Raw genomic sequence first — 25,438 nt, 5'->3', positions numbered from 1 at the left:
CATATATTAGGAGTTTGTTGTGTCCAAGCAGGTAGCCATTTGAAATAAAAGTAAATACATGACCTTGTTTACTAGCATAAGGCCAATCTCCCTCTACAACCCCTTATCCTTTTCTCCCTCTGTTTCAAGGAAAGAAGCTATTTATGCTGGGGATCTTTGAGGACGAGAGGGACTCCCTTTTTACAGTTCTGTTGAATATAAGCATCTAAGTCACCATCCTGTTTGGTCCCCTGGGCACAGGAAGCCCCGGGCACAGGGATGGTCAGAAGTACCAAGGACTGTGGGGCAGATCCATGGTAGTATGCAAGGTGGGCAAACAAAACAAAAATGGCAGCCGCTGAACCCTAGGTGCTCGTCAAGACCAAGAGGCACACAAGTGAAGAAGCAGCACTGACCCTGAAGCAGGAGTCAGAGAAGAGACCTTCCCGCTGACCCAGCTGCCCCCTGCAGGCTAGCCTCTCCTACTCCCATGATGTCCTCAAACTCTTGTCTGTAATAGAGCATGATCTCTTGGTGGCTGTGTCTATGCTTTCCAATATCGGTCTCAGATTGCTTGGTCTGAGTGCCCATAGTGGGGGGTGGGGCTGGGAGGAGAGCCTGAATTCACCTGGCAGGGTTTGGACAAAGTCTGTGGTAGGAAAGGAAAATTAAAATAACTGTAGGGGAGCTTCTAAACTCGTTCGATGTTACTGTTGTATGGCTTTCACCGTAATGTTATTGACAGCAATTATACATTCAATTGAAGTGTGAAAGCTTCTAAGTCTCCCATTCAGGGACTACTGCATATAGAGAAGTGGTTCCTATTTCCTCTTGAGTAATTTAACAAAATACAGAATCCTAAGAGGTGAGAAAGGAAAATCAACAGCTTTAGGTGAGAACTTGATGACTGGTGGAGTAGTGGGCCCATCTCCTAGTATAGTAGTGCCACATATCCTTTGCAGGCACCAAGTACACCCTTTTAAAAAGTTGGACAGCCAGGAGGCTACTACTGAGCTATTGTTTAAAATTTTTTTATGTTGTTTTTTTAAAATTTATTTTTGAGAGAGAGAGAGAGAGACAGCACAAACGGGTGAGGGTCAGAGAGAGAGGGAGACACAGAATCTGAAAAGAGCCTCCAGGCTCTGAGCTAGTTGTCAGCACAGAGCCTGATGCAGGGGCTTGAACCCATGAACCATGAGATCATGACCTGAGCCAAAGTTGGACACTTAAATGACTGAGCCACCCAGGTGCCCCTGAGCTATTGTTGAAACAATGTTGAAAACCACTCAACAGAAGGCTGATAATCAAGGTATTGGATTGACTTTCACTCCTCCATCCACAGACAACGAATATTGTTGAATGTTGGGACAGCCTACTCAGTAAACAGCATATAGGCAAAAGATTTCTGACTACTTCACTTATCTTGTCCTGGGCAATACACCTTTGTAAAGCAGTTTGGCGACTGAATGTTGCTGTCCCCAGAAAGCGGTCACTTACTCTTTACTGCAGCATTAAGATTCTCCATAAAAGAAGAACCAATATGTTCGTGAATATATAAAGAGATGTGCTATAAGAAAATGGGTAACATGATTATGGAGGCTGAAAAGTTCCATGATCTGCTGTCTGCAAGCTGGAGACCCGGGACAGCCAGTGGTGTAGTTCCAATCTGAATCCAAAGGCCTAAGGACCCAGAGAACTGATAGTATAAATTCCAGTTCAGGAGTAGGAAAGGACCCATGTCCTGGCTTGAAGAGGCAGACAGAGTGAATTCTCCCTTACCCTAACTTTGTCCTATTCAGGTCTCCAATAGATTAGATGAACCCCACCTTTTTTTCACAGGGCAGTTTGCTTTACTGAATCTACAGAGTCAAATAGTAATCTGATCAAGGAGCACCCTCAGACATACCTAGAGTGATGCTTAATCAAATATCTGGGGACCCCGTGTCCCAGTCAAATTGACACATAAAATTAACTCTCATTGCTGCTTATGAGGTAGTGATCAAAATGAGAGGGATTGGAGAGTGTCATGTAGATTTATTCTGAAAAGTCTGTATTCAGCCCTGACCATTGTTAGGCATGATGTTATCTTTGCCCTAACAGCATCCCCAGGCCAACCTGGTTGCTACAACTTCCAGATGGCAGCCTAGCCACATTGAACTCTGGTTCTCACTGAATTCTGTTTCAGACACCTGGATTCTCCCATTGGTTTCACATGGTCCTAGATCATGACATTTGGAAAAAGAGTCACCCCTGGAGCCTTTCAATGGAAAGTGGCCTAGTACAACTCTACCAAGCTGTTGCAAACTCCTTAACTTTGACTGACTACTGGGTTTGACATCCCCTACTAGATGGCTCTGACTACAATTTGATAGACTTCTCAGTAGGTTAAAGGGAATGACTATCAGAAACATCAGGTGCACTTGCAGCTCCTATTCCTCTCCGTAAAACGCACAACCTCTGCATGTCTCCTTCACCCTCATTCTTGTAGCAATTGCCCTGTTTTCTTGTGTGGACATATGGGACAGTTTGGGCCAACTCCCATCAGACCGTCTTTCCAAAAATAAGGACTGGTTTCAATCATACTAAGTGGATGGGGACTCTGAAGCCTACTAGGTACCAGGAGGCCTCATTAGTGACACCGTTGACCTGTGTTCCCTGAATGATATCGATCCCAGTTAGGAGATCCCAACAGTTGTAAACAGGGGTATCACATATGCCCTCAGGACTGTCCTTTCTGTGTGGAAGTCAGGCATTAACTTGCTGCCCCCTCCCAAAACACGGTGCCTTGTACCATAGGGAGGGTCGTAAGCAACCTTCAATTGTTTAAGGAAGCACCACTGTTAGATCAGGTAGCCCTCAGATGACCATAGAGATTCCTCCAAGATGAAGCTGCCTTTAGTTACATAGGGGAGCTTCCTGGAGGGTTTGCTAATTTATTTATACACGTTCTGCAAGAAGTTATCCCTATCTTGAGAGTCATCCTATTTGAAATGTTGATATGAAATTCTTCCCTGACTTTAGCTGAAGACAACAATGATACCACCTCACCCCTGGAAGGCATTCGGGTGAACCTCAGCTCACTCTCCAATGTGGTTATGGATGATAGAATTGTTCTTGACTTCCTTGTGGACCCAGTAGAGTCTCCAAACACTAATACATCCTCCATACCCGGATTAATGCCTCAAGCCAGGTGTAAGGTCAATTCAGAAATTCGAGAATGCCACCTAGCTTTCTGAGGCAGACCTTGATGGCTTATGGTTGGTTGGTTTTGTTTTTTTATGTTGTTTGTTTATCTAGCTAGTTGAGTGCTGGCCCTTGGGTATGGTTAAGGTCAGCTCTGCAAATTGGTCTCATCCTGTTACTTGGGAGTTTTGTTGATAGTATTCTATTAGAATGGATTAGGTCCCATTTCTGTCAGATTAATCAGAGTGGCCAATGGAGTGGCAAACAAAACTCTTCAGAAGTCATCTGTAAAGTGCTGTGAAGGCTGGAAGAGAAGTGACTTTTAGCATGGAGGCCTAGGAGGTTACAGGAAGTGAAACCTGTTTCATCTGAGCCGTAACTGAGGACTAGTGCAAAGTATGCCCGTTTTACAGTTGAGGAAACTGAGGCACAGGAGTTGAATAACTTGCCAAGGTCACTGAGCTAGGGAGTGGGAAGTCCAGATTTGAGACAAGATCTTTTCACCTCCAGGTATAGAGATTGCAACTCACTGCCTCAGGCATAAGACCAAGACCACCAGTCAAAGAAGAATTGAGAAATTTGGCATTAGCTTTAGATATTTTTCTAAAATTGACGTGGTGATTGATCTACAGAATTGGTGATTGTGAGTTTGGAGACGTCTGGGTGAAGAACCCTAGGACTTTGTATAAGCCAGTCTTTAAAAAAATATTTTAGACAAATAATAATGTTTACAGAATAATAAAAGTGAACCACCTTAAAAAATTACCAATACAGTTGAAGTCCCTTAGGTATCTTTAATCATGTCCTACTCCCTGCACTCTCAAGAACTACTCCCCTGAATTTAGTATTTATTATTCCTATGCATTTTCTTCATATGTACGTGTCCATTAACAATATATAGTATTGTTTTACAAGTTTTAAAACTAAATATGGTATTTGGTTAAGGGTTCCCAAGACCACTCCTAGACTCCAAGGACTCACGGGACTCAGCATTATAGTTGCACTCACAGCTAAATTTTATTATGTGTAGTTAGGACACATTGGATTATAAAAGAAAAAGACACAAGTGGAGTCTGAAGGAATCCATGTGTATTTCGTATGCTCTCCTCATGAGGCCTTGTACGAAGCACACTTTCCCCCAGCAAGGAAAATATTCTCAATATTATAATCATGTACAGACGTACAAAACAACATAATTTTTATTTTTTTTAAGGCTGAGGGGCTCGTCTAATGCTCTGGATCTCTGGTCCTTTTTGTGGAGTTCTCTCTTGCAGGCCGGAACCTTTGCTGGACTCTCAGGCTGTTCGGGGAAGTTTTAGGCGGTGATACCTATGAGCCGACAAGCAACCAATGATACGAGCGTGGGGCTTGGGGACTGAGGGGAGGAAGGAAGGGGGAGGAAATGGAAGCGTGGGGGCGAAGCCAGGTTGCTGCGCGGCCCATGGGAGCCGAGGTAAGCCTAGTACCTGAGCTGGAGCTGATAGCGGTCGGGGAGAGCAAGGGGCAGGTCCGCGCGGTGTCTGGGACAGGGCTGAGCGCGCGAGAAAGGACGGACTGCGGCGGCGGCAGGNGGTGCCGATTCCGCGCGTCCCGGCCTTCGCTTCCCAGCGGGGAAGTCTAGGCGTCAGGGGTCTGTCGGTCTTGCCGCCTGTCTGTGGCTGTGTCGCCCTTTTTCTTCAGTTTTCGTGGCTTGCTTCCGTGTCCTCCGCAGTCTCTCTCTCTCCCTCCTCCGTAGCTCATTCTCCCACGCTGCGGTGTCCGAGACCTGAGAGCTGCCCGGCGCCCAGCTCTGCTCCGAGAGAGATGGAGGAGCCGGGGTCCCGCGAAGGTGAGCGGGGCTGCGACACTGCAGATGGACCCGAAAAGTGGGGCGCTATGAGTGTGAGGACAGGTTCGGCGGCTCCGTCTGGGTTTAGAAAATCCAGTCTGAGGGGAGGATTGAGTCAGAGTCCTCCAGTGAGCCAGGAATTCAGACATGGCCAGAGTATTCTTGGCTAGTCTATTTTTGTATTTCCTTCCAAGGAAGCCAAACCTAAACCGTAGGATTGCCATTTTAGAGACGAAAGGGAACAGGGGCAGGGGCAGCCCTTACTAGAAAGGGCTGTATGGGTCGTAGAGAGTCCCGAGCTGGAACTTAGGAGACCTGAATCTTGGTCCAGGTTTGCTGTTACTGACTTAAGTGGCCTAATAAAAGCTTATTCCCCTCCGTGGGCCTGAGTTTTCCCCTGTGTACAATGAGAGGGGTTTGGAGTACTGGATCTCCAAAGGCCTGACAAAGGATGGGTGCTCTTTAAATATTGTTAGGAATAAATAAATGAATTAGGGAGGCCTCCTTCTGGGGTTCACTGGAGGATGCCTGCTGCACTGAATTAATTGGGGTCTTTGGAATTACGTTGTTCTTTTATGCTGAGAAATAGGTGACATTATCCTCATTACAAGTGAGAAAACAGACTCAGAGATAAAGTGACTTGCTCGTAACTGTCAAAGCACGTCACACTTCAAAGTCCAGGCTATACTATACTCTCTCCCAGTAAGAGAGCAGGGAGGATTATATGGAGTAACAATTAATAAATTGAGTTCTCTGCTAAAATGAACAACTCCAAAGCAGAACTGTATCTAATTCTTCTCTATCCTTAGTTCCCAGTATATGCTTTGTGTGAAACAGTTTGAGTTTCAATGCCAGTCATCGTCTATGCTACTTAACCACTGCCATCACTGTGATCAATATAACCATAATTAACAAAAAATGATAGTGATTCTAATTGTTATAGCGATAGCAAAGCCATAAGTGAAATTGTAAAGACATCAAAAGTTAAAATACTTATACAGTGCTTTAAAGTTTATAAAGCACTTTTGGGTAGTTCTCCATATTGGTCATCTTATATAGATATTATCCATGTTTTACAACCATAGGCGTCCCAAGACCTAGAGACACTAAGTGACCAGCACAGGATCACATGGAAGTATAGGTGGGACATGAATCAAGCCCCATATGAGAAGCTGTGCTTCCGCTTTGGTGTGCTCCCCACTTCCTCTCCCTCTCCTTTTTCCTAGTTGCTCCTCCCCACTCTGTGCCTATCTTGTGCTTTATTATTATCACCCAGAGAATTCCTGGGTGTTAACTAATAATCACGTGTTGACTGATCATTAACAGTGTGGTATTCACTCATAATTAATGTGTGGGCTTATGAGAGTTTAAATATGATCTTTCCCAGAGGCGTAGAAAGATTTAAATACTTGTAAGAAAAAGAGTTGTAACTGTTATCATCATCATCATCGTCATCATCATCACCACCACTATACATAGGTTTCAAGGAATAAGACTACCCTTAACCCTTGAACAACACGGGTTTGAATTGCACAGTTTCAGTTATACAAGAATTTTTTTTCCAATAAATACAGTATAATACTATAAATGTTTTTTCTCTAACTTGTGATTTTGTAACATTTTCTTTTCTTTGACATTATTGTAAGAATACAGTATATAATACATATATACATACAAAATATGTGTTAATTATTTATGTTATTGGTAAGGCTCCCATCAACAGTAGGCTATTCGTAGTTAAGTTTTTGGGGGAGTCAGAAGTGATACAGGAAGTTTTGACTGCCAGAGTGGGGGTCAGCACTCCTAAATCCCTGTGTTGTCCAAGAGTCAACTGTAGAACATGTAGTGATTGACAGTCTAAAATAATGACTGCCATATATTGAGCTCATACTATGGCATAGGCTCTATAACATCCACTTTAACTTTTCAGCTTAATTCTCTCAACAGCTCTACTAAATTTTATATATGAGATCCTGAAATATTAAGAAAGTTAAATAACATGGCCAAGGTCATGTAGTCCTAGTGGGGTCCAAATCCTTTGTTCTTACCCTTCACACCAGCTTGGCTCAGGGACAGATCTTTACTTAAGAAAGCTTGATCCTCCCTGGCAGGAGAGCCTGAGTTGAGGAGAGAGAGGTGTGCTGTAGTCCTGTGTGAAGAAGACAATTCCCACTTGCTTTTCAATTCTGCTACTGAGAGCACAGAATTGGAGTGAGAGGAGGCTTTTCTTCTGGACCCTGGAGGCTAACTCCTCATTCCCCTCACAATAATGAGCCATGGTTCTTCTTTCTTTAAGTTAGAAACAAGTGACCAATGAATCATTGATATGCCTTTGGATAAGTTTGTCTTGATTGACACCAGGCAGCTGTGGCCAAAAGCAGTGCAACTTTTTCTTTCAGTTTGTTGCCCACAGGCTACCTGGGAGATTGGTCCAAAATGCATACTTGATCATGCCATCCCTCTGCGAAAAACTCTTGAGTGGCTCCCTCTCTGTGGGATAAACACCTTAATAAGGTAGCAAAGCCTCCCAGGACCTGGATTCTGCTGACCCCTTCAGTCCCACTTTTGCATTCTGTTCTAGTCATGCTGCATGCCAACAGTCCCCGCAGCTCACTGTTTTCTGTCATTTGTAGGCTTTTTGCATTCACCCCCTCTGCCCTTTTCACCCTTCAGTAGGCTGACCCACTGTTCATCCTTTAAGATACAGCTCTCTCATTCAGTCATTCAGTAGATAATTTGTCAAGTGCCTATCAATTACCAGGCATGGTTCTAAGTATAATGGTGTAGCAGTGAATAGAAGAGACATATCTCTGACCTTTATGGAGCTTCTGTTCCGTAGTATATATTAAACAAGTATAATCTGGATGTAAGTGGCATGGAGAAGAGAGCAGAGAGAGGGGATAGAGAGAGGTAGGGAAGTTGTCAGGGAAGGCCTCATAGATTAGATGACATTGGAACAGAGCTAAAGGAGTTTAGGGAGTGAACTCTGTGGTTATGTGAAAGAAGAATGTTCTAGGCACAGAGCATGAGGATATGAGGCAGGAGTTCAGTTGACTCAGTTATTTCCCCTCCAGAAATCCTCTGCTGCCCTGATCTAGACAGATCCTTTTTCTGTTTTCCTACATGCTCTCAGGTTGACCTCTAATGTGGCACTTATTGCATGATATTGTAATTGTCCATATGTGTCTGTGTCCCACACTTGGATGGGAGTTTCTTGAGGGCAGGGACTTATGATTCCTTTCTGTTGCCTCAGCACCTACCTTATGGCCTGACTTGGAGTGGGCACCCGGAAATATTTACTAAATAAATGAATAAAGCCTTCTGGGCCTTGTTTTTATAATCTGATAATTTTTACAAGTGATTTATATCAGATGGTGAAAGACAAAAAAAAAAAAATTATAAGCCTGGTTCTGTCTGGCTTGATTCCGTTTTCCAGCCTCTGAGAAGTAGAACACCTGATTTTCTTTGAGAAATGTACCTGGAGACTTATATTTTCAGCATATGACAGGCTAGCTAACCGGTAACTTTGTAGATAAGATATAACAAAGTCCTTTATGGCTGAAACTGCAAGAAAGTAAGAGGAATTCCCAGGGACCTAGAAACCAAGAGTAAACTGAAAACCAGACCAGGTAGCCCCTTAACCTGACCTCAGCTGCCCTGGATGTTTGCTGCTCTCACTTGCCTAGAAGTCTGGGCTTTTGTAGATTTGCTGTTTCAGTGAATGAAACTATGGGCCCACATGGGTTGTATACTCTCATTGGAACTGAGATCGCTGCATGAAGCTAGGTGCCTTGAAAGTCTGCATCCTCTGGTGGGGTGGACCAGGCAAAAAGAATTCTCACTGCTGACACAGAGATGACAAAGATTGCCTCTTATCTTAGGCACTAATAGAGAGGAAAAGTTTCTCCAGAGAATTCTTAACCAAGGCATTTCCTCATATGGATTTGGATTTATATTTATATTATCCGAATGGCTTAAAGCCTCCACAGAAATTGACATGGGAAACCATCCAGGCTGATATTACTCCTGGATGCTTGGCAGCGGCACACGTGGAATCTCTGGAAAGACATACTAACACAGGCTGCATAGGATTTCCACAGAGTGTGGAGGATAGATTTGTTCACTGAGCATGTGTATTGCTTGCTTTGTTCTGTTTTGACCATGATATTACCTTTGTACAAAAAAGTAAACATTTGAGTATGTCAGAGCCTCCTTGTATGCGATCTCCAGAAATGGAATGATAGAGCAGAACTTGCACGCAGGCCACCGTTTGGGTATGGACACATATTTAGCTGCCTCCTATCCTTGCAGAGGTCATGGAAGAAGTGACATCGTGCTCCTTCAACAGCCCTCTGTTCCAGCAGGAAGACGAGAGAGGGATCACCTACCGGATCCCAGCCCTGCTCTACATCCCCCCCACCCACACCTTCCTGGCCTTTGCAGAGAAGCGCTCCACAAGCCGGGATGAGGATGCTCTCCACCTGGTGCTGAGGCGAGGGTTGAGGACTGGGCACTCGGTACAGGTGACTCATCCCAGATCTGGCTCTGAGCCTCAGTCTCTCTCCGCATTGCTTAGAGCACTTCAGGGTCTGTGCCCTTTCCCATCAGTGCTGGAAGAGCCGTGCGTGGGAGCTGAGGAAGAAGAAAACTAGTAAAAGCAATGGCTCTCACTTACTGAGTACTTCCTGTGTGCTAGGTGCACATTAGATCCTCAGTAGCCACTCTGTGACATAGGCATGGTTGTCAGTCACATTTTACAGATGAGGAAACTGAAGCTCAGAGAGGTTGCCACGTGCTCAAGGTCACACAGCTGTAATAAAGCAGCAGAAGCAGGCTTTAAATTCCATCTCTGATTCCAGAGGCCCCCACGGTTCATTCAAATTCAGCTAACATGTGGTGTGCTTTTCACTCGCATTCTCTTTTGTTCTTATAAGTCACCCAAAGAAGGAAGGAAGCATTGTTAGTCCAGTTTTCTGGTCAGGGATCCTGGTATTCCAAGGTAGGTAGCTTGTTCAGAACCACAACTAGCAGATGGTCAGAGGCAAGGATAACCACAGTCTTCCTCCTCCTGCATGTTTTATGTGAGATACATAATATCCCCACTGTTCAGGAGGAAACAGGATTAAAAGTGGTTTGCCTTGGACACACACCTGCCAAGCAGCAGAGCTGGTGCTGGAGCCCTCGCCCTTAAGTAGCACATTTTCACTACATTTTTAGAGGACAAAGAATGATTGCTGCCCTTGGGCCTGTGAGTATAAGGTTATTTCAGATCTCTTTTCTCTTGCAGAGCTGGCTGAAGTGAGGATCAAAAGAGACCATGGATTTGAGAGTCTTTTGTAAACAAACAAACATATGTATCTTATAATAGGCACTCTAATCCCTCTAGCCTACCCTAGTTTTCTACTCATGGAGATATCACCATTAAAACATCACATCTCTAGGGATGCCTTTCTTTTCTCTCTTTTTTTTCTACTACAGTGCAAATGCTTTTCTGCTAAATGTGGGACTTGCCAGCAACCCCTGCCTCTGCTCTGGGTGACTTGCTCACATTTCTTTGTGGGAATGATGTTTACTTTGGGGAACTTTCAGTCCCTGCTCTTTCACCCTATCTTATCATGAGCCTTCCTCACAGCTGCTTCCCAAGACCAAACCTCTGCTTGTATTACTCACTGGCCTCCAAAGAGGCCAAGCGGGGCAGCCTAGCTTGTAGTCAGGCATTGCCTATGGTTGTGTTACCTTGCTTTCTGTCACAAACATTTGGGCTGTTGAGCACTTTTTACCAGACCATGCTTGTTGCATAACCTCAGAAACATTCACAGATGCGTCCATTTGAACTCATTCTCCCTTCTCTGTATTTTATCCCTTCCATTCTCTGGTTTGCCTATATGAAGAATCTTGAAGTTAGAAGAATCATCAGCCTAGCTTCTTTCCCAGTACAGAGATCTTCTGTATTCCCTTGGTAGCTACTAATATCTTAGGGGTTAAGAACATGGCTTTGGAGTCGGGCAGGATCTACCACTGATTGGCCATGTGACCTTGGTAATTTGACTCTTCTCTGTTTCATCGTCTGTAAAATATAATAATAGCAGTTGCATAGTAGGAATTCAACATTAGTCATCTTCTATAAAGGAGCTGCTTACACAACTCCTCAGATGAGGAAATTAATCCTGTGGCAACTGTTAACTTTTTGGAGTGAGACAACCTGTACTTCTCTATAATTACCCATTGGTCTTGTTCTGGCTTCCAGGACATCCAATCTATACATAATAGAAAGCCCCTTTTGCAGAGAATGCTCTTTGATGTACCTGAAAGCAGTATGCATACCTTCTGAGTCTTCTGATTTGGGGGCTTGCCAGCTTCATTCTTTTAGTGGCTCTTAAGACCACAGTCTTGATTTCGTTTCTGGACTCTTGAAAGCTTTGATTACTGTCTTTGGGATTTGGTCTGGGATGTCAGTGTCCTTTTTCAAAGAACGGTGTTCTGAATTTAGGGCTCCAAGGAGAGATTGACCAGCTCAGCAATGAGGTGGCTATCCCGTTTTTTATCCTTTTAATGAAGCCTAACATAAAGTAGCATTTATTTTTTTGGCAGCTGCATAATGCAGTTGACTAATGTTAAGTAAACCATCAGCTAAAACCTCTGAAATCTTTTTCACATTTGCTGATTTTAAGAAAATTATATATGTTTTTTATTTTTTTAAATTTTTAATGTTTATTTAAACATGAGCTGTGAGATCATGACCTGAGCCAAAGTCAGACGCCCAACTGACTGAGCCATCCAGGTGCCCCTAAACATTTTTTTAAACTGTAGTAGGATAGGGGCTTCTGGGTAGCTCAGTCATTAAGTGTGCAACTCTGGCTCAGGTCATGATCTCACAGTTTGTGAGTTCGAGCTCTGCGCTGGGACCTGTGCTGACTGCTTGGAGCCTGGAGGTTACGTCGGATTCTGTGTCTCCCTTTCTCTCTCTGCCCCTCCTCCACTCACACTCTGTCTCTCTCCCTCTCAAAAATAAGTAAACATTAAAAAAAAATTTTAATTGTAGTAGGATATACCTAAATTTTCCTTCTTAACCATTTTAAGTGTACATTGCAATTTTGTTAACTATAGGCACATTGTTGTGCAACAGATCTCTAGAACTTTTTCATCTAGACTGCTACTTTATACCCTTTGGACAACCCTCATTTCCCCCTGCCTCACCCACTAGCCACCACCATTCTTCTTTTTATGAGTTTTTAGATACTTTGGATGCCTCATATAAGTGGAATCATACAGTATTTATAGTTTTTTTGATTGGCTTATTTCACTGAGCATAATGTCTTGAAAGTTCGTTTGTGTTGTAGTCTGTGACAAGATTTCCTTCCTTTTTAAGGCTGAATAATATTCCATTATATGTATATACCACATTTTGTTTATCCAACCATCTGTTGATGGACACTTAGGTTCTCCCACCATTTTTTTTGTTTTAGGTTTATTTACTTATTTTGAGAGAGAGAAAGAGAGAGAGCATGAGTGGGGGAGGGGCAGAGAGAGAGATTGAGAATCCCAAGCAAGCCCCACACCTGCAGTGCGAGCCCAATACAGGGCTTGAACCCATGAACCATAAGATCATGACCTGAGCCAAAATAAGAGTTGGACGCTTAATCAACTGAGCCACCCAGGGTCCCCAGTTCTCCTTTCTTTTAGCTATTGTGAGTAATACTGCTATGAACATGGTTGTGCAAATATCTCTTCAGGACCTTGCTTTTAATTCTTTTGGATAAATATACCTAGAAGCAGAATTATTGGATCTTATGGTAATTCCACTTTTATTTTTTTGAGGAGCCTCCAAGCTGTTCGTCACAGTGACTGTACCATTATATATTCCCACCAGTAGTGTACAGGGTTCCAATTCCTCCACATTCTTGCCAACACTTAGTATTATTAGTTTGATAGCAGTCATCCTAGTGGATATGAGGTCATACCTTGTGGTTTCGATTTGCATTTTCCTAATTATTAGTAATGTTATTTTTCATCATGCTTATTGTCCATTATACCTGTTGTTCTTTAATCATGCTTCTCCATTCAGATTTTTAAGCCCAAGATTTGTTCTATCTCTGTCAAAGCTTCTGCTTGTTTATGTCCCATTGCTCCACCTGCTTGAGATTGTTCAGATTCTGATACTTTCATGTTTTAGTTACTGTTTCTTCCAGCTTCGTGTAAACTTTATATTAGACCTGTCTGGCCCAAATCATTTTCTCCTCTCACTCAGTAATAATGATTGAGCTTCTGATTTCACAATGACTAAGTCTTAGCCAATAGCTAAGTTGACTTTGGTACCTATGTTTGAAGTGTTTACAGTGCACAAGGCACCCTGGTATAGAATGGGCTGCCCCAGAGAGAGTGAGTTTTCCTGTCCTTTGACTAGTGCAAGGAGAGACTGAATGGCCTTTATCCAAAAAGCTTAGAGGAAAATCTTCTGTGGGATGGCATTTAGTTCTAGATCCTCATGACTCTTATGATGTGAGCTTTGCTTGACAATATGTTTTACTCCTTTACGCAGGAATTAAATTTTTTTTGCATAGTTAATGCATTCATGTAGTATGCATGGTATAAAACAGTATGAAAATGTATGTATCCATTCTTAGTCTCCTCCTTCCCAAAGGTTGTCACCATTGCATCTTATGTATCCTTCTAGTGCTTCTTCCTACATAAACAAAGAAATACAAGTATATAGTGTTAATACTCCTCTTTAAAACTTTTATCTCTTTATTTATTTATTTATTTAAATTTATTTTTGAGAGAGGCAGAGCATGAGCAGTGGAGGAGAAGAGAGAGAGGGAGACACAGAATCTGAACCAGGCTCCAGGCTCTCTCTGAGCTGCCAGCACAGAGCCCGACGTGGGGCTCAAACTCAAAAGCTGTGAAATCATGACCTGAGCTGAAGTTGGACACGTAACTGACTGAGCCACCCAGCGCCCCAATACTCCTCTTTAAAACGTTTATAATGTGAAGTGATAACACATATGTAGAAAACATAAAATAAATGTCAAATGTACAAAACATGGATGTCTTCTCTGTGAACTGACAAAGCCAATACTTGTGGACTCTTCACTTAGGTCAAGAAATAGAATATTACCAGTACCTCAGAACTTCTCTTATCCCCTTCTCTTTCCCTGAGGTAATTACTATCCTTATTTATAGCTTTAGAGTTTAGCTTTGTTTCTTTTTAGTCTTTATTCTTATGTTTGGCTTCTTTTATTCAATATTTTTGAGGTTTATCCAAACTGTTGTGTACAGGCTGCTCTGAACATTCTTGAACTTGTTTTTGCTACTATGTGCATGCATTTTTGCTGGGTTTATGCCTAGAAATGTAATTGCTGAATCATAAGGTATGGTTATGTTCCACTTCAGTAGATAATGCCAGCCAGTTTTCTAGAGTGGTGGTCATGAAGGCTGGGCTACTTCAATTTCACCCTTGCTCTGCATTTAGCTCTTTAAAGTTCCATCTTAGAGCATGGGGTTTACTAGGGCCCCAAATTTTTGTCTTCCTAGCCCCATAAGGCTGTCAAAAGAATCATTTAGCTTTCTCAGCTTTTCAGTTATCTCTTTGAGAATTAGCAGAGATACCCTGAGAGGAAATGGGACTTGAAATACCAGGCCAACCGCTCTGAATGAACTTCTCTCAGTTCTTGGCCTATAATTCCTCATTGTCTTGTTTCCTCCCTGGTGCTTTTAGCCAGATGTTTTTGTCTTAATATTTCATCTGTCATTTCCAGTCTCAGTGGAAAGGTTGGTTCAAATACCTAGTTCACTGTTATGGGAAGTCCTTTTCCTCCATATTTCTGATGCAAAAAGTAACATGCTGCATACACTGGTCTGTACTTTGCTTTGTTCATTTAGCAATATGTTAGGGAGATCTTTCCATCTCAAGGTGTAGAGCCCTTCCTTTTTCTTTTTTCTTCTCTTGCATTGTGTGTTCATGTAACCAGTTCCCTGTTGGTGAATATTTGGGTTCACAGTATTTTTCTGTTCCAAGCAATACCACAATGAGTAATCTTGTATATACTTAATTTGATGAGTGGATATACCTTACGATAAATTCCCAGAATTGGGCGTGCTGGAAACGGATGGATGTGTCTGGAATTTTGAGATGCTCTACATAAATGAAGCATTTTGCACTTTGGTCTATGTAAGAGAGTGTCTTCACATTTTTGCCAACAGAATACTGTCAAAGTTTATGTTGTTGCCAGTTTGTTAGGTGAAAGGTTACTACATCAATTTTCATTTTAATTTGCTTTTCTCTTTTATATGTAAAAAAAAATTTTTTTTTTTTTACCAATTTATAATTGGTTTTAAAAATTTATTAAGGAGATTAGGCCTTTCTTTGTAATAAGTCTGATTAGGCATTATCTCATTTTAGCTTTACAACAACTCCTGTGTGAGCTTGTTGTTACATTTTCCACTTAACTGATGAAGAATTTGAGGTGAAGTAAGTTTAAGTGACTTGCCTAAGGTCACACAATAAGTGATGAAGGCTGGTTTGAACTAGGTATCTCTGACTCAATGCTTGAGTTCTTAATGCCATTGTTATGCATTGCTTCCCCAGGATAGTAGAGGAAGGAAAGTAATCTTTGGTAATCTTTGTTTTAAATTTCCCTTTATTTACAAATTTCATATTTGTCCGCCTTGCTTTGCTTTTCTTCATTATTTTCTTTTTCTTTTTTTTTATTCTTCCTTCCATTTTTCTTGGTTGTTCTTTCTTTTAAAAAATATTTATTTAGCTCCTATCATGTTCTGGGCACCCCTCAAAAGACTCATAATCTAGGAAGGGAGCCAGTCACATAAAAAAGTATGATTATTGAGGCACTTGGGTGGCTCAGTCAGTTGAGTGTCCAACTTCAGCCTAGGTCATGATCTCACAGTTCAGGAGTTCAAGCCCTGCATTAGGCTCTGTGCTGACAGCTCAGAGTCTGGAGCCTGCTTTGGATTCTGTGTGTCTGTGTCTCTCTGCTCCTCTCTCTTTCTCTCAAAAATAAATAAACATTAAAAATTTTTTAAAATATGATTTTATATAATAAGTTATATAATTCTTCTGTGTTGTACAAAGAGGGAGCTACCAGTTGCTTTGGGGAGAGGAGGGGAGAAGAGGGAGTTCATAGAAAGCTTTACAAAAGAGATGACTTCTGAGTTTGGAGGGTGAATTGGGCATCTAGACAAAGTGAGGAAGTGTTCTAGACGGAGGGGACAGCATGCACAATATCTAGCATTGCCTCTTCCCAGCCTTATAAATCATCCTATAATATTTGCGAATTTAGTGAATACTTGAGCCTTCATGATTTCATAGATTTTAATATCATTTATTTCTTATCACTGAAAAAGACAAATGCTTTTAATGACTCTCATGTACTCCTATTAGTCTTTCATTCCTGCTCTCTCCCCCTTCCCCTTGTCTAGTGGGGACCCTTGATGCCATTGATGGCAGCCACATTACCTGGGCATCGAACCATGAACCCCTGTCCTGTGTGGGAGCAGAAGAGCGGCTGTGTATTCCTATTCTTCATCTGTGTGCGAGGCCATGTCACCGAGTGTCAACAGATCCTGTCAGGCAGAAATGCAGCCCGACTCTGCTTCATCTGCAGCCGAGACTCTGGCTGCTCATGGAGCCAGGTGAGGGACCTGACCGAAGAAGTCATTGGTGCAGAGGTGAAGCGCTGGGCCACATTTGCTGTGGGCCCAGGTCATGGCATCCAGCTGGAGTCGGGGAGGTTGGTCATCCCTGCGTATGCCTACTACATTCCTTACTGGTTCTTTTGCTTCCGGCTGCCATGTAAAACCAAGCCTCATTCCCTGATGATCTACAGTGATGACCTAGGGGCCACATGGCACCACGGCAGGCTCATTCAGCCCACGGCAACAGTAGAGTGTGAAGTGGCAGAGGTGACTGGGTGGGCTGGCAACCCCGTGCTGTATTGCAGTGCCCGGACTCCAAACAGGTGCCGGGCGGAGGCTTTCAGCGATGACCGTGGTGAATGCTTTCAGAGACCAGCCCTGAGCCAACAGCTCTGTGAGCCCCCACATGGCTGCCAAGGCAGTGTGGTGAGTTTCCGGCCCCTGGAAATCCTACATGGGTGCCAGGACCCTGATGGCAAAGATGCTCCTATCGTTCAGCAGAGCCCTCTGCTAGACAGCTCACTAAGGCTGGAGCAGGAAGCTGGACCACTGTCCAAATCATGGCTCTTGTACTCACACCCAGCCTGTAAGAAGCGGAGGGCCAACTTAGGCATCTACCTCAACCGGACTCCCTTGGATGCTGCCTGCTGGTCCCATCCCTGGATCTTGCACTGCGGGCCCTGTGGCTACTCTGATTTGGCTGCTTTGGAAAAGGAGGGCTTGTTTGGGTGTCTCTTTGAGTGTGGGACCAAGCAAGAGTGTGAGCAGATTGCCTTCCGCCTGTTTACAGACCGAGAGATCCTGAGCCATGCGTTTGGGGACTTCACCAGCCCTGTTAAGAACCCTGAGCCAATTGAAAGCTAAAAATTGACTTAGGACCCGATTTTCCATAGAAAGGAAACCACGGAAGGCAACCACAGCCAGGATAATGGAGGCCAGGTTAACAGAAGTTATTGAAGTCTACAGAGAATCCAAAAACTTAATAATGTGCTCCCTACCTTTTTTTCCCTTCTCCTCCAAAGAGCAAAATGAAAACTTTGCCATAGCTACTACAGTGAAAAAACTATAAGTTGGGAAACCATGATGTGGTCCTGGTTGTGCCACTGGCTTGCTGTGGGGTTTTGGACATATCACTCGAACACCCGAACCTGGGCCTCAGGTCTCCATCTGTAAAATGAGAGGATGGGTTCTGGGATTTTTCTTCTTCCATTTATAGCAAAGGCACAGTGTCTGCATGCTCCATGATCAGCAAATGCTAGCTGCATAGTGGACTCTGATCTCAAAAGGAAAGTCAGAGGACTCAGCTTTTCCAATGACTCACCACTCATCCAGGTGTGAGGCTACAAGCAGGTGTTCTGGCATGAAGATCTGGATGGTTTGTCCTGTTCCTGATAACAAACACACACACACCCCTTTAATCATGTTGAGAACTCTTGAGGTTCTCTGCCCTAAAGGAAATGGGCAAAAAACAAAACAGTTGGATCATGAGATCACATACCTTCTCCAGCTTTGCAGCTATGCTCAGTCTTCCTTCCTCATCCAGAACGCTTATTCCCTATGGAGAAAATGAGAAGCTCAATGCCAGTAGCCCTTGATAATGACACTGAATTGTTTCTCATGGCATTACTTCTTCTTTTTTTTTTTTTTTAATGTTTTTATTTATTTCTGAGAGAGAGAGAGACAGCGTAAGCAAGGGAGGGTCAGAGAGAGAGGGAGACACAGAATCTGAATCGGGCTTCAGGCTCTAAGCTATCAGCACAGAGCCCGACGCAGGGCTCGAACCCACGAACCGTGAGATCATGACCTGAGCCGAAGTCAGTTGCTTAACCAACTGAGCTACCCGGGTGCCCCTCTCATGGCATTACTTCTATGAAAGGTGAACCTGAAGTTCATTTACCAGGATAGTTCCTGATGAGAAAAGGACATGGATTAGGACTTTAAAGCATTGGACAGAACTTCCCATGGTCTCTGCCCTCAAGGAGCTCACAGTTTATGGGGCTAGAAGTGGGAGAAAATTCAGGAAGATCAATGCAGCCAGTTTGTAGATATTGGGCTTTAAGTTGAAGTGATGGTAGCTCTTGATGTCATTGTCTTAGTTGCATCTTCATTGTGTGTGGAGTCATCTGCCCCTGGGCTTGGCGATACTGCTGGGTTTCCCCCAAGCCCATTTTTCTCAGATTGTTTTTCTGGCCTAGCCACTTCTTTACCCATGGAGGAGGTCTTAAGGAAGACCGTTAGGAAGGTCTCTGGACCTCAGACCTCTTAATCAGGCCTGTTTTTTTGTACCTGCTGCAAATACTATTTGTGAAGTAGAGATGCCTCTTTGTCTGATAGGTTTGGGGCTGAACTTTGCCAGTGCTGGGTCTCTCAGATGAAACCAGATTGGTTGCTCTTATTTTAGATTCTTTCCCCATAGACTGTTATTGTAACAGAAATTCTATCATGAAATACTTGGTTTTCCTCCATATTTTAGGAGAAAAATACCTTGTATCAGAGACCTTTTATCAGATAACTATCATTAGTGCTGAATAATGGCCTAGAGAGCAAGTCTTAGTCTTGGAGGCCAAGGGTTGGTGGTTGCCCCAGTCCTGTGCAGAATGAAAGCAGAGATTAACTTCCCCTAGTCCTGCACATGGCTTAAGTCCATGGCTTAGACTGACTTCTTAAAACTCCTCTAGCCTCTCAGCCATTTGTCCAAGTTATTTTCCCAGCACACTGTTATGATCATTCATTCACTCATTTGTACATTTATCTAAATATTCTTGAGGGCCTTGCATGATGTAAGGTGCTTTCTATTGACATTCCCTGGTTGAAAATCATTTGTGGCTCCTCATTGCCTACTAAAGGGTGTCTACATTTCGTCTGGCATGTAGGGCCATCAGTTGTTGGGTGAGATAATGAATACTTATCTCTCCTCCTTTGTATGAAGCCAACTGTCAGAGAAGACCTCTGTCGAGTTGGCAGTGGAGGGGGTGGCAGAGCTGCTGGTACAGGGAGGGGTTGGGTAAGGGCAACCCTCTCCCGAGTAGTAGAAACTTCCTGTTCTGCAAAGCTTTGCTGAACACCATACCCCAAATAGAAGGAACAGGCGGGTGGCTCTGTTCTCCAACAAGGTTTAACGGATGGAGAAAATGAAAATATCAAGACTTCTGTGGTACCATCCAAGGAGGGAGTCAAGGAAGAGACCTCGGTCACATGCCAGTGTGGACCACGGCTGACCAGTACCAGTACTCATTAGATGTCTTCTCCATCTCTGAATTGCTCTTCTCATTCTCCTTCCCCTTTGTTTCATGTTTGCTTCTCCTTAGTGATTAGCAGTGAAAGTCTTAATAAGTAAAGGGCCTGTGTGCATATTTCAGGAATTGCAAGAAAAGAGGGTTGGGGTAATCCAACCTTTGTAATCCAATTACAGAGGTAATCCAGAATGTGGGTTAGAGAGAGGAACAGAGTGGGCAATGGTGGCTCTAAAGAAAAAGAGCAGCAGGGTAGGAGTCCTGGCACCTTTAGGAAGAGAGAGAATGTGGCACAGATAAGAGACAGAGGCTGGAGAGATAGTGTAGGTGGAGGCATCTATGAAGAAGAAATGATAACAGTCTGGAGCTGTTTCCCAACACATGTGGAAAGTGAAGAAAAGTTCCTACCCAGCCCTGTAACTTTAAGCCGGCTCAACTCGTCCCATGTTCTACATGACTAGCAAAAACACTTGGAGGCGCTCCAACTCTGTACCGATTACCCAAGCCTTCAGGGCCCTGGGTCCTATACCAGGATACTGGTATCCTAACTGAGCCCATTTCCGGCCCTCTCAGGTTGATAGAATGAAAAAGATTGGGCAGGTGATGGCAGCTGTGAAGAAAAGAGGAAAGCGGACTGCAGGCTCTAATCTAGAGGTGTGAAGAAAGGACTACAGAGGCTGTGGTCCATTGCCCGCAGATGTTCCCACCCTGTCTTGGGACCCTTAGGATGGATCCACCCAGCACACATGGCCCGTGCCTAGGAGTGCAGGAAAGCACAGGGAGGGACTTCCTGCTGCTGGTATGTACCCGGACCAGCCTCCCATCCCTTCAACCTGCTGATCCTGCTCATGCTCCCTAACTCCTGATGCCCTGACTCCTAGGCCACTACTGTTTACTTCAGGCCCTCATTATTTGGATGCTTTATTTGGACCTGTTTCTCCTGGTCACCAGTCTCCCCTCATATCCATGGGATATATGCAACTGCAGGCACAGATAAGAGACATGGCACCCTGTCTGTTGGGTAGCCTGAGGGACCCATAGAGGTCAGCCTAAGGCTGTGCAGCCTCCTCTCCAGGGCAGTAGGATTCAGTACTTCCATTTTAGCCAGATTAGGCTGCTCAGGCTTTTTCAGTAGGCTGTGAGTTTCCCCCACTGCATTATTCAGTAGATGTCATGTCATCCTCTCCTGTGCTGCTGGAGCGCACAGTTGGAGCCTCCCTTTGGTCATCACCACAGCTTGCTGTGTAATGTTACTGTCTGTGTTGTGCCCTCTAGCCCTCTGCGAGGCTCTGAATTCCTTGAGGGCCAAGTCTGTATGAATCTTCCCTCTGTCCTTTTTACCTTGAGTCACATGGTTGCTTTATAAATATATGCTTTTTCTATTATATTCTGAATTCCCTAAAGGTAAGGACTGTGTCCGATTCCTCTCTTTGTCCCCTGCACCCAGCACAGGGCCTGGCACAGAGCCTGGAACAGAACAGATAGCAGTAAAGTTTCGCTGAATGAATAAAGGAGTCAAAGATCCTTGGATCCTTGGATCCTTGGCCTTCTGAAGCTAAGAGACAAGGTCAGGGCGAGCTCCCCCACAGGGAGAAGCATATTGAATCCCCCTGTAAATTGGATAGTGTTCTAAACTTGCTGAGCACTCACCTTAAATGAGTCTTCTCTATGCTGGCCTGCTCCCAGGTCAGCCCATATGTCCCAGGATCACAGCCTAAGCCTGAAGCTAAGCCTTGCTTTGGGGTTCTCATCTCAGTGGTATTTCCCCTCTGTCCCTGATTGGACAGATACGACTGCCTGTCCTCCAGGACTCAAAGGGAGGTACCGTGGTTCAGTATGGTCTGAGCATGTCTTGGCTCTGTGATACCAAGTGTCAGAAGTGCCCTCTGTACCACAGAAACTACAGGGCTCTGAAACAAGGAAAATGAATAAAGAGCTTAATTCCAATGGCTGCTGTTTGTTTTGTTGTTGTTGAGCAGTGAGATGATGATCATCCTAATACTTCTGTCTAGTTTGTACCCAACTTATTTCAGTAAAATGGATTTGACTTTTACTAAAGACTTTTCTTGCTTTTCCTAAGGATTTTTACTTTCAAAAAGCTTTACTAATAATCTTTGTACTGGGGCATCTGGGTGGCTCAGTCGGTTAAGCGTCCAACTCCTGGTTTCTGCTCAGGTCATGATCTCACGGTTTTGCGGGTTCAGGACCCGCATCGGGCTCTGTGCTGGCAGTGCAGAGTCTGCTTGGGATTCTCTCTGTCTCTCTCTTTGTCTCTCTGTCTCTCTCTCTCTCCCCCCACCCCCCGTCTTGTCTCTCTCAAAAATAAATAGATAAAACCTTTAAAAAATAATAAAAAATTATCTTTGTACTTTTACACATTGTCATTGGAACATAGTTACTTGCCTATTGAGGAAACAGGGCAGAGATTACCATGACTCATTAGATTGTGTATTACACACTAGCTATTAAGTGATTATGTGGGGAGCTTGGATATACAAAATCACCCCATCTGACAGCAGCCCCAGTGCTGGTCACTGCACATCTTATGTCTTTTTGCAAAAACCCTGAGATTAATACCAAATTATAGCTGGTGAGGCCACAAATACCTCAGTGAAGTGGGGTGATAGCCTTAACTCATGACTTGTACTTAACTTTGTTAAAACAAATAGACCATTGAAAAAGTTTTATATGGGCATCTCTTTCACCATAACACAAAGAATCATATAATGATGAAAGAATAAATGTAGAGAACTGCTAATGTACCTCTTAAAAATAGTTTTATAATAGTTTTTGATATGATCATTTTTAAAATCCAATGATCTATTTTATTTTTGTGTATTTTGTTAGATTGCTTAACGTCTGGGGACCTTTGGGCTTGAGAGGAATATATCCTTACTGCATAAACTTCAGTGCTCAATTTCTCAAACTCCTATTCAGTAAAACATTGAACACCTCTTAAATATTTAAACAATAACGAATTTGAATAAACTGCAATGGAAATATCAGTTACAAATTTGGTATAGCTGATCCTTTTGGACATTTCAAATACCGTAAGTAGTATATAAAACATAAGTAAGTCCAGTGATTATAAAAGATACCCTTATCCCAAAATGGAGTAACGAATAGCTAACGTGATAGATTTAACTTTGTTAGTTATTATTATCATTACACCTTTGGGTAGTTCTAATTTTTAAACCTCTCCAGAGTTATAATGACTTTATCAGTTTCCCTTCCTCACCTCCCACACACGTTCCTAGCTATTTAGTAATAGCATATCCAAAGGGAAAAGAGTACCATTTCAGACAAGTACCGTTTCATTAAGAGCATTTACATGGGAGGTTGGAAGCCTGGACCCACAGACAGCTGGCTTCTTCTCAGTGGGTGGAGAATACCTGAATACAGAAGAAGCCTGAAAAAATGGAGCCAGGCAGAAACAATCCTAATGATATCTATGAGGCTTCTCCCTGTTATGGAACCTAATAACCCACCCCACATTAAAAAATCTTTATTTTGGGGCACCTGGGTGGCTTAGTCGGTTAAGCGTCCGACTTTCACTTAGGTCATGATCTCGCGGTTCGTGGGTTCGAGCCCCGCGTCGGGCCCTGTGCTGACTGCCAGCTCAGAGCCTGGAGCCTGTTTCAGTCTGTGACTCCCTCTCTCTCTGACCCTCCCCTGCTCACACTGTCTCTCTCTCTCTCCTAGAAATAAATAAAACATTAAAAAAAATTAAAAAAAAAAATCTTTATTTTGTTTATCTCTGAAGCAAGTTTGAGTCAAGTGTATACAGCTTGCAAGTGAAAGAATATGAATACCCATCCTCACAGAAAATTGGATTACTTGGTACCACAACCTGTTAGCCACTACCTGGTGCATAACTACATCAACTTCCACTGCAGTCTACTCAAGTTAACAGCATTACCTAAAGGGTACATTACCAGGAAAGACCTTGGGGTAGAATGAAAGAAGGACCAGACTAGGGTTCAAGTCCAGGTTCTTTGTCCTAGAGCTTGCCACTGACCTGACGGGCAACTTTGTGCCAGCCACTGGCCCTCTCTGGGAATCCACTTATTCAGCTATAGCAGGAGCATAATTCTTGCCCTAGCACTCACTGAGAGTTATGTGGGTCTGATGAGCTAGTGAATTGTCAAAACGGTTTAGGAACCAGTGCCATGTCATGTAAATAGAGGGTAAGTTACTGTTCACCCATTGATCTCCCTTATCCATCAGCACTGGCAACATTTGAAAGTCAAATGCTGAAAATGAAGGTGATGGATGGAAGAGAGGAGAAGAAGGCAGGGACCACTGAAGAGAGCACTTCAAGCCTGGACAGCTGTCTTGCCTCACCTCTCTCATGTCCTTAGCAAATTGTAGGCCCATGATTTTGCCCAACCTTCTGATTTTGCCCCAGACCTTTTGTTCCCTTTCTATGAGGAATGATCCAGTATGTGTATAGAAGAGGGAAATCTCACCCCAAATAAGAAAGGACTTGGGCTGAGTCATCTTTGTTTTCTGTGCCCACCAAAGTGCCACCATGGCAGAGTATTAGAAAAGAAGTATGCAAGGGGAATAGCATTTATAAAGTGCCTAGTGTGGATTGAGTTATACATTCTCTCATTTAATTCAACAACCCATTTTAGAGATGGAAACATTGAGACTCAACAAGGTTACACGATGTGTTCCAATGTCACACACCTGTAAGTGGTGAAGTCAGATCTGACTTCCAAACATATATTTTTATCATATGGCAAATAAGAGGCAGAACTGTGGGTGCTGCTTACCTTGCAGGTTGATGTGAGGTAGATATAGTGCCTTTTCATTCCTCAGAACATGGTGAGCATTCAGCAGCTGGTGACAGCCTGGTAACAGGCTGGTGATGATGAGTCCTGTAATAACGCATCTCACAGTTGCACTAAAGTCGCCTCTCAGACCAAAAGTCTTCCCTTTTTATTTCACCCAAGAGACATGCATTAGTTTCTTGGCTCGGAAGCCCATATCTAGCTGGAAATTATTTTTCAGGACCTCCAAACTTCAGCAGAACAGCTGCCTCCCATGACCCAGAGTCATCCTAAACATAGATTGTGCTGTCATCAGCTGGGAATAGAATCCGAGTAAGAGCGTGGATTCTCTTGAGGGGTAAACATAGAACTTGATAGCAGGTGAAGCTGACGGTGCCGAGTGAGACGGTCGGGGCCAGTAGGCACCAGGCAAGTCTCTAATTGAGCGACAAGTTGGAGATAGAAACTCCACCTCTGCCTTTCTCCACTGTGGGCCGGTCCCTGGAGCCATACCCAGTTGCCAGGTCTGAGCCCATCATGCCTTGCAGATGGTCCTCCATACATTGTCTCTAATCCTCACAACAACCAGGGAAGCAAGACATTATTGTTCCCAGCCTACAGACAAGGAAACTGAGCCTTGGAAAGGTTAAGTGATTGGGCAAGTATCTTAACTGTCATTTCCTCTGTAAAAACTAGGATAATAAAAGTATCTTGTAGGGTTGATGAGAGGGTTAAGTGAAAAAATGTATTTAAACTTAGATAAAAATTTAAAAGTGACTAGCACATAGTAG

At 43.5% G+C, this 25,438-nt stretch overlaps 1 protein-coding gene and 2 long non-coding RNA genes across 3 annotated transcripts; 1 reads left to right on the top strand and 2 right to left on the bottom strand.

The window, feature by feature from the left end:
• Nucleotides 1-4,154: 4,154 nt before the first annotated feature.
• LOC144241844 (uncharacterized) lies at nucleotides 4,155-4,722 on the bottom strand. Its single transcript, XR_013338210.1, has 2 exons — nucleotides 4,629-4,722; nucleotides 4,155-4,491 (listed from the first exon to the last, which is right to left on the bottom strand). It is a non-coding gene; the product is annotated as an uncharacterized LOC144241844 (long non-coding RNA).
• Nucleotides 4,723-4,783: 61 nt separating this feature from the next.
• On the top strand, nucleotides 4,784-22,246 carry NEU3 (neuraminidase 3). Its single transcript, XM_077776469.1, has 3 exons — nucleotides 4,784-4,990; nucleotides 9,302-9,513; nucleotides 16,424-22,246. Exons 1-3 carry the CDS (start codon nucleotides 4,966-4,968, stop codon nucleotides 17,501-17,503), a joined length of 1,317 nt encoding a protein of 438 aa, XP_077632595.1. The 5' UTR covers nucleotides 4,784-4,965; the 3' UTR covers nucleotides 17,504-22,246.
• LOC144241848 (uncharacterized) lies at nucleotides 17,979-24,702 on the bottom strand. The gene is made up of 3 exons (XR_013338214.1): nucleotides 24,651-24,702; nucleotides 18,138-18,194; nucleotides 17,979-18,027 (listed from the first exon to the last, which is right to left on the bottom strand). It is a non-coding gene; the product is annotated as an uncharacterized LOC144241848 (long non-coding RNA).
• Nucleotides 24,703-25,438: the final 736 nt, after the last annotated feature.

The sequence above is a fragment of the Crocuta crocuta genome, unplaced genomic scaffold (genome assembly GCF_008692635.1).
Source record: "Crocuta crocuta isolate KB4526 unplaced genomic scaffold, BGI_CrCroc_1.0 scaffold271, whole genome shotgun sequence".
NCBI classification, from domain to species: Eukaryota; Metazoa; Chordata; class Mammalia; order Carnivora; family Hyaenidae; genus Crocuta; species Crocuta crocuta.
Note: the sequence above shows the minus strand (reverse complement) of the source record. Positions and strands in the feature narration are given on the sequence as shown.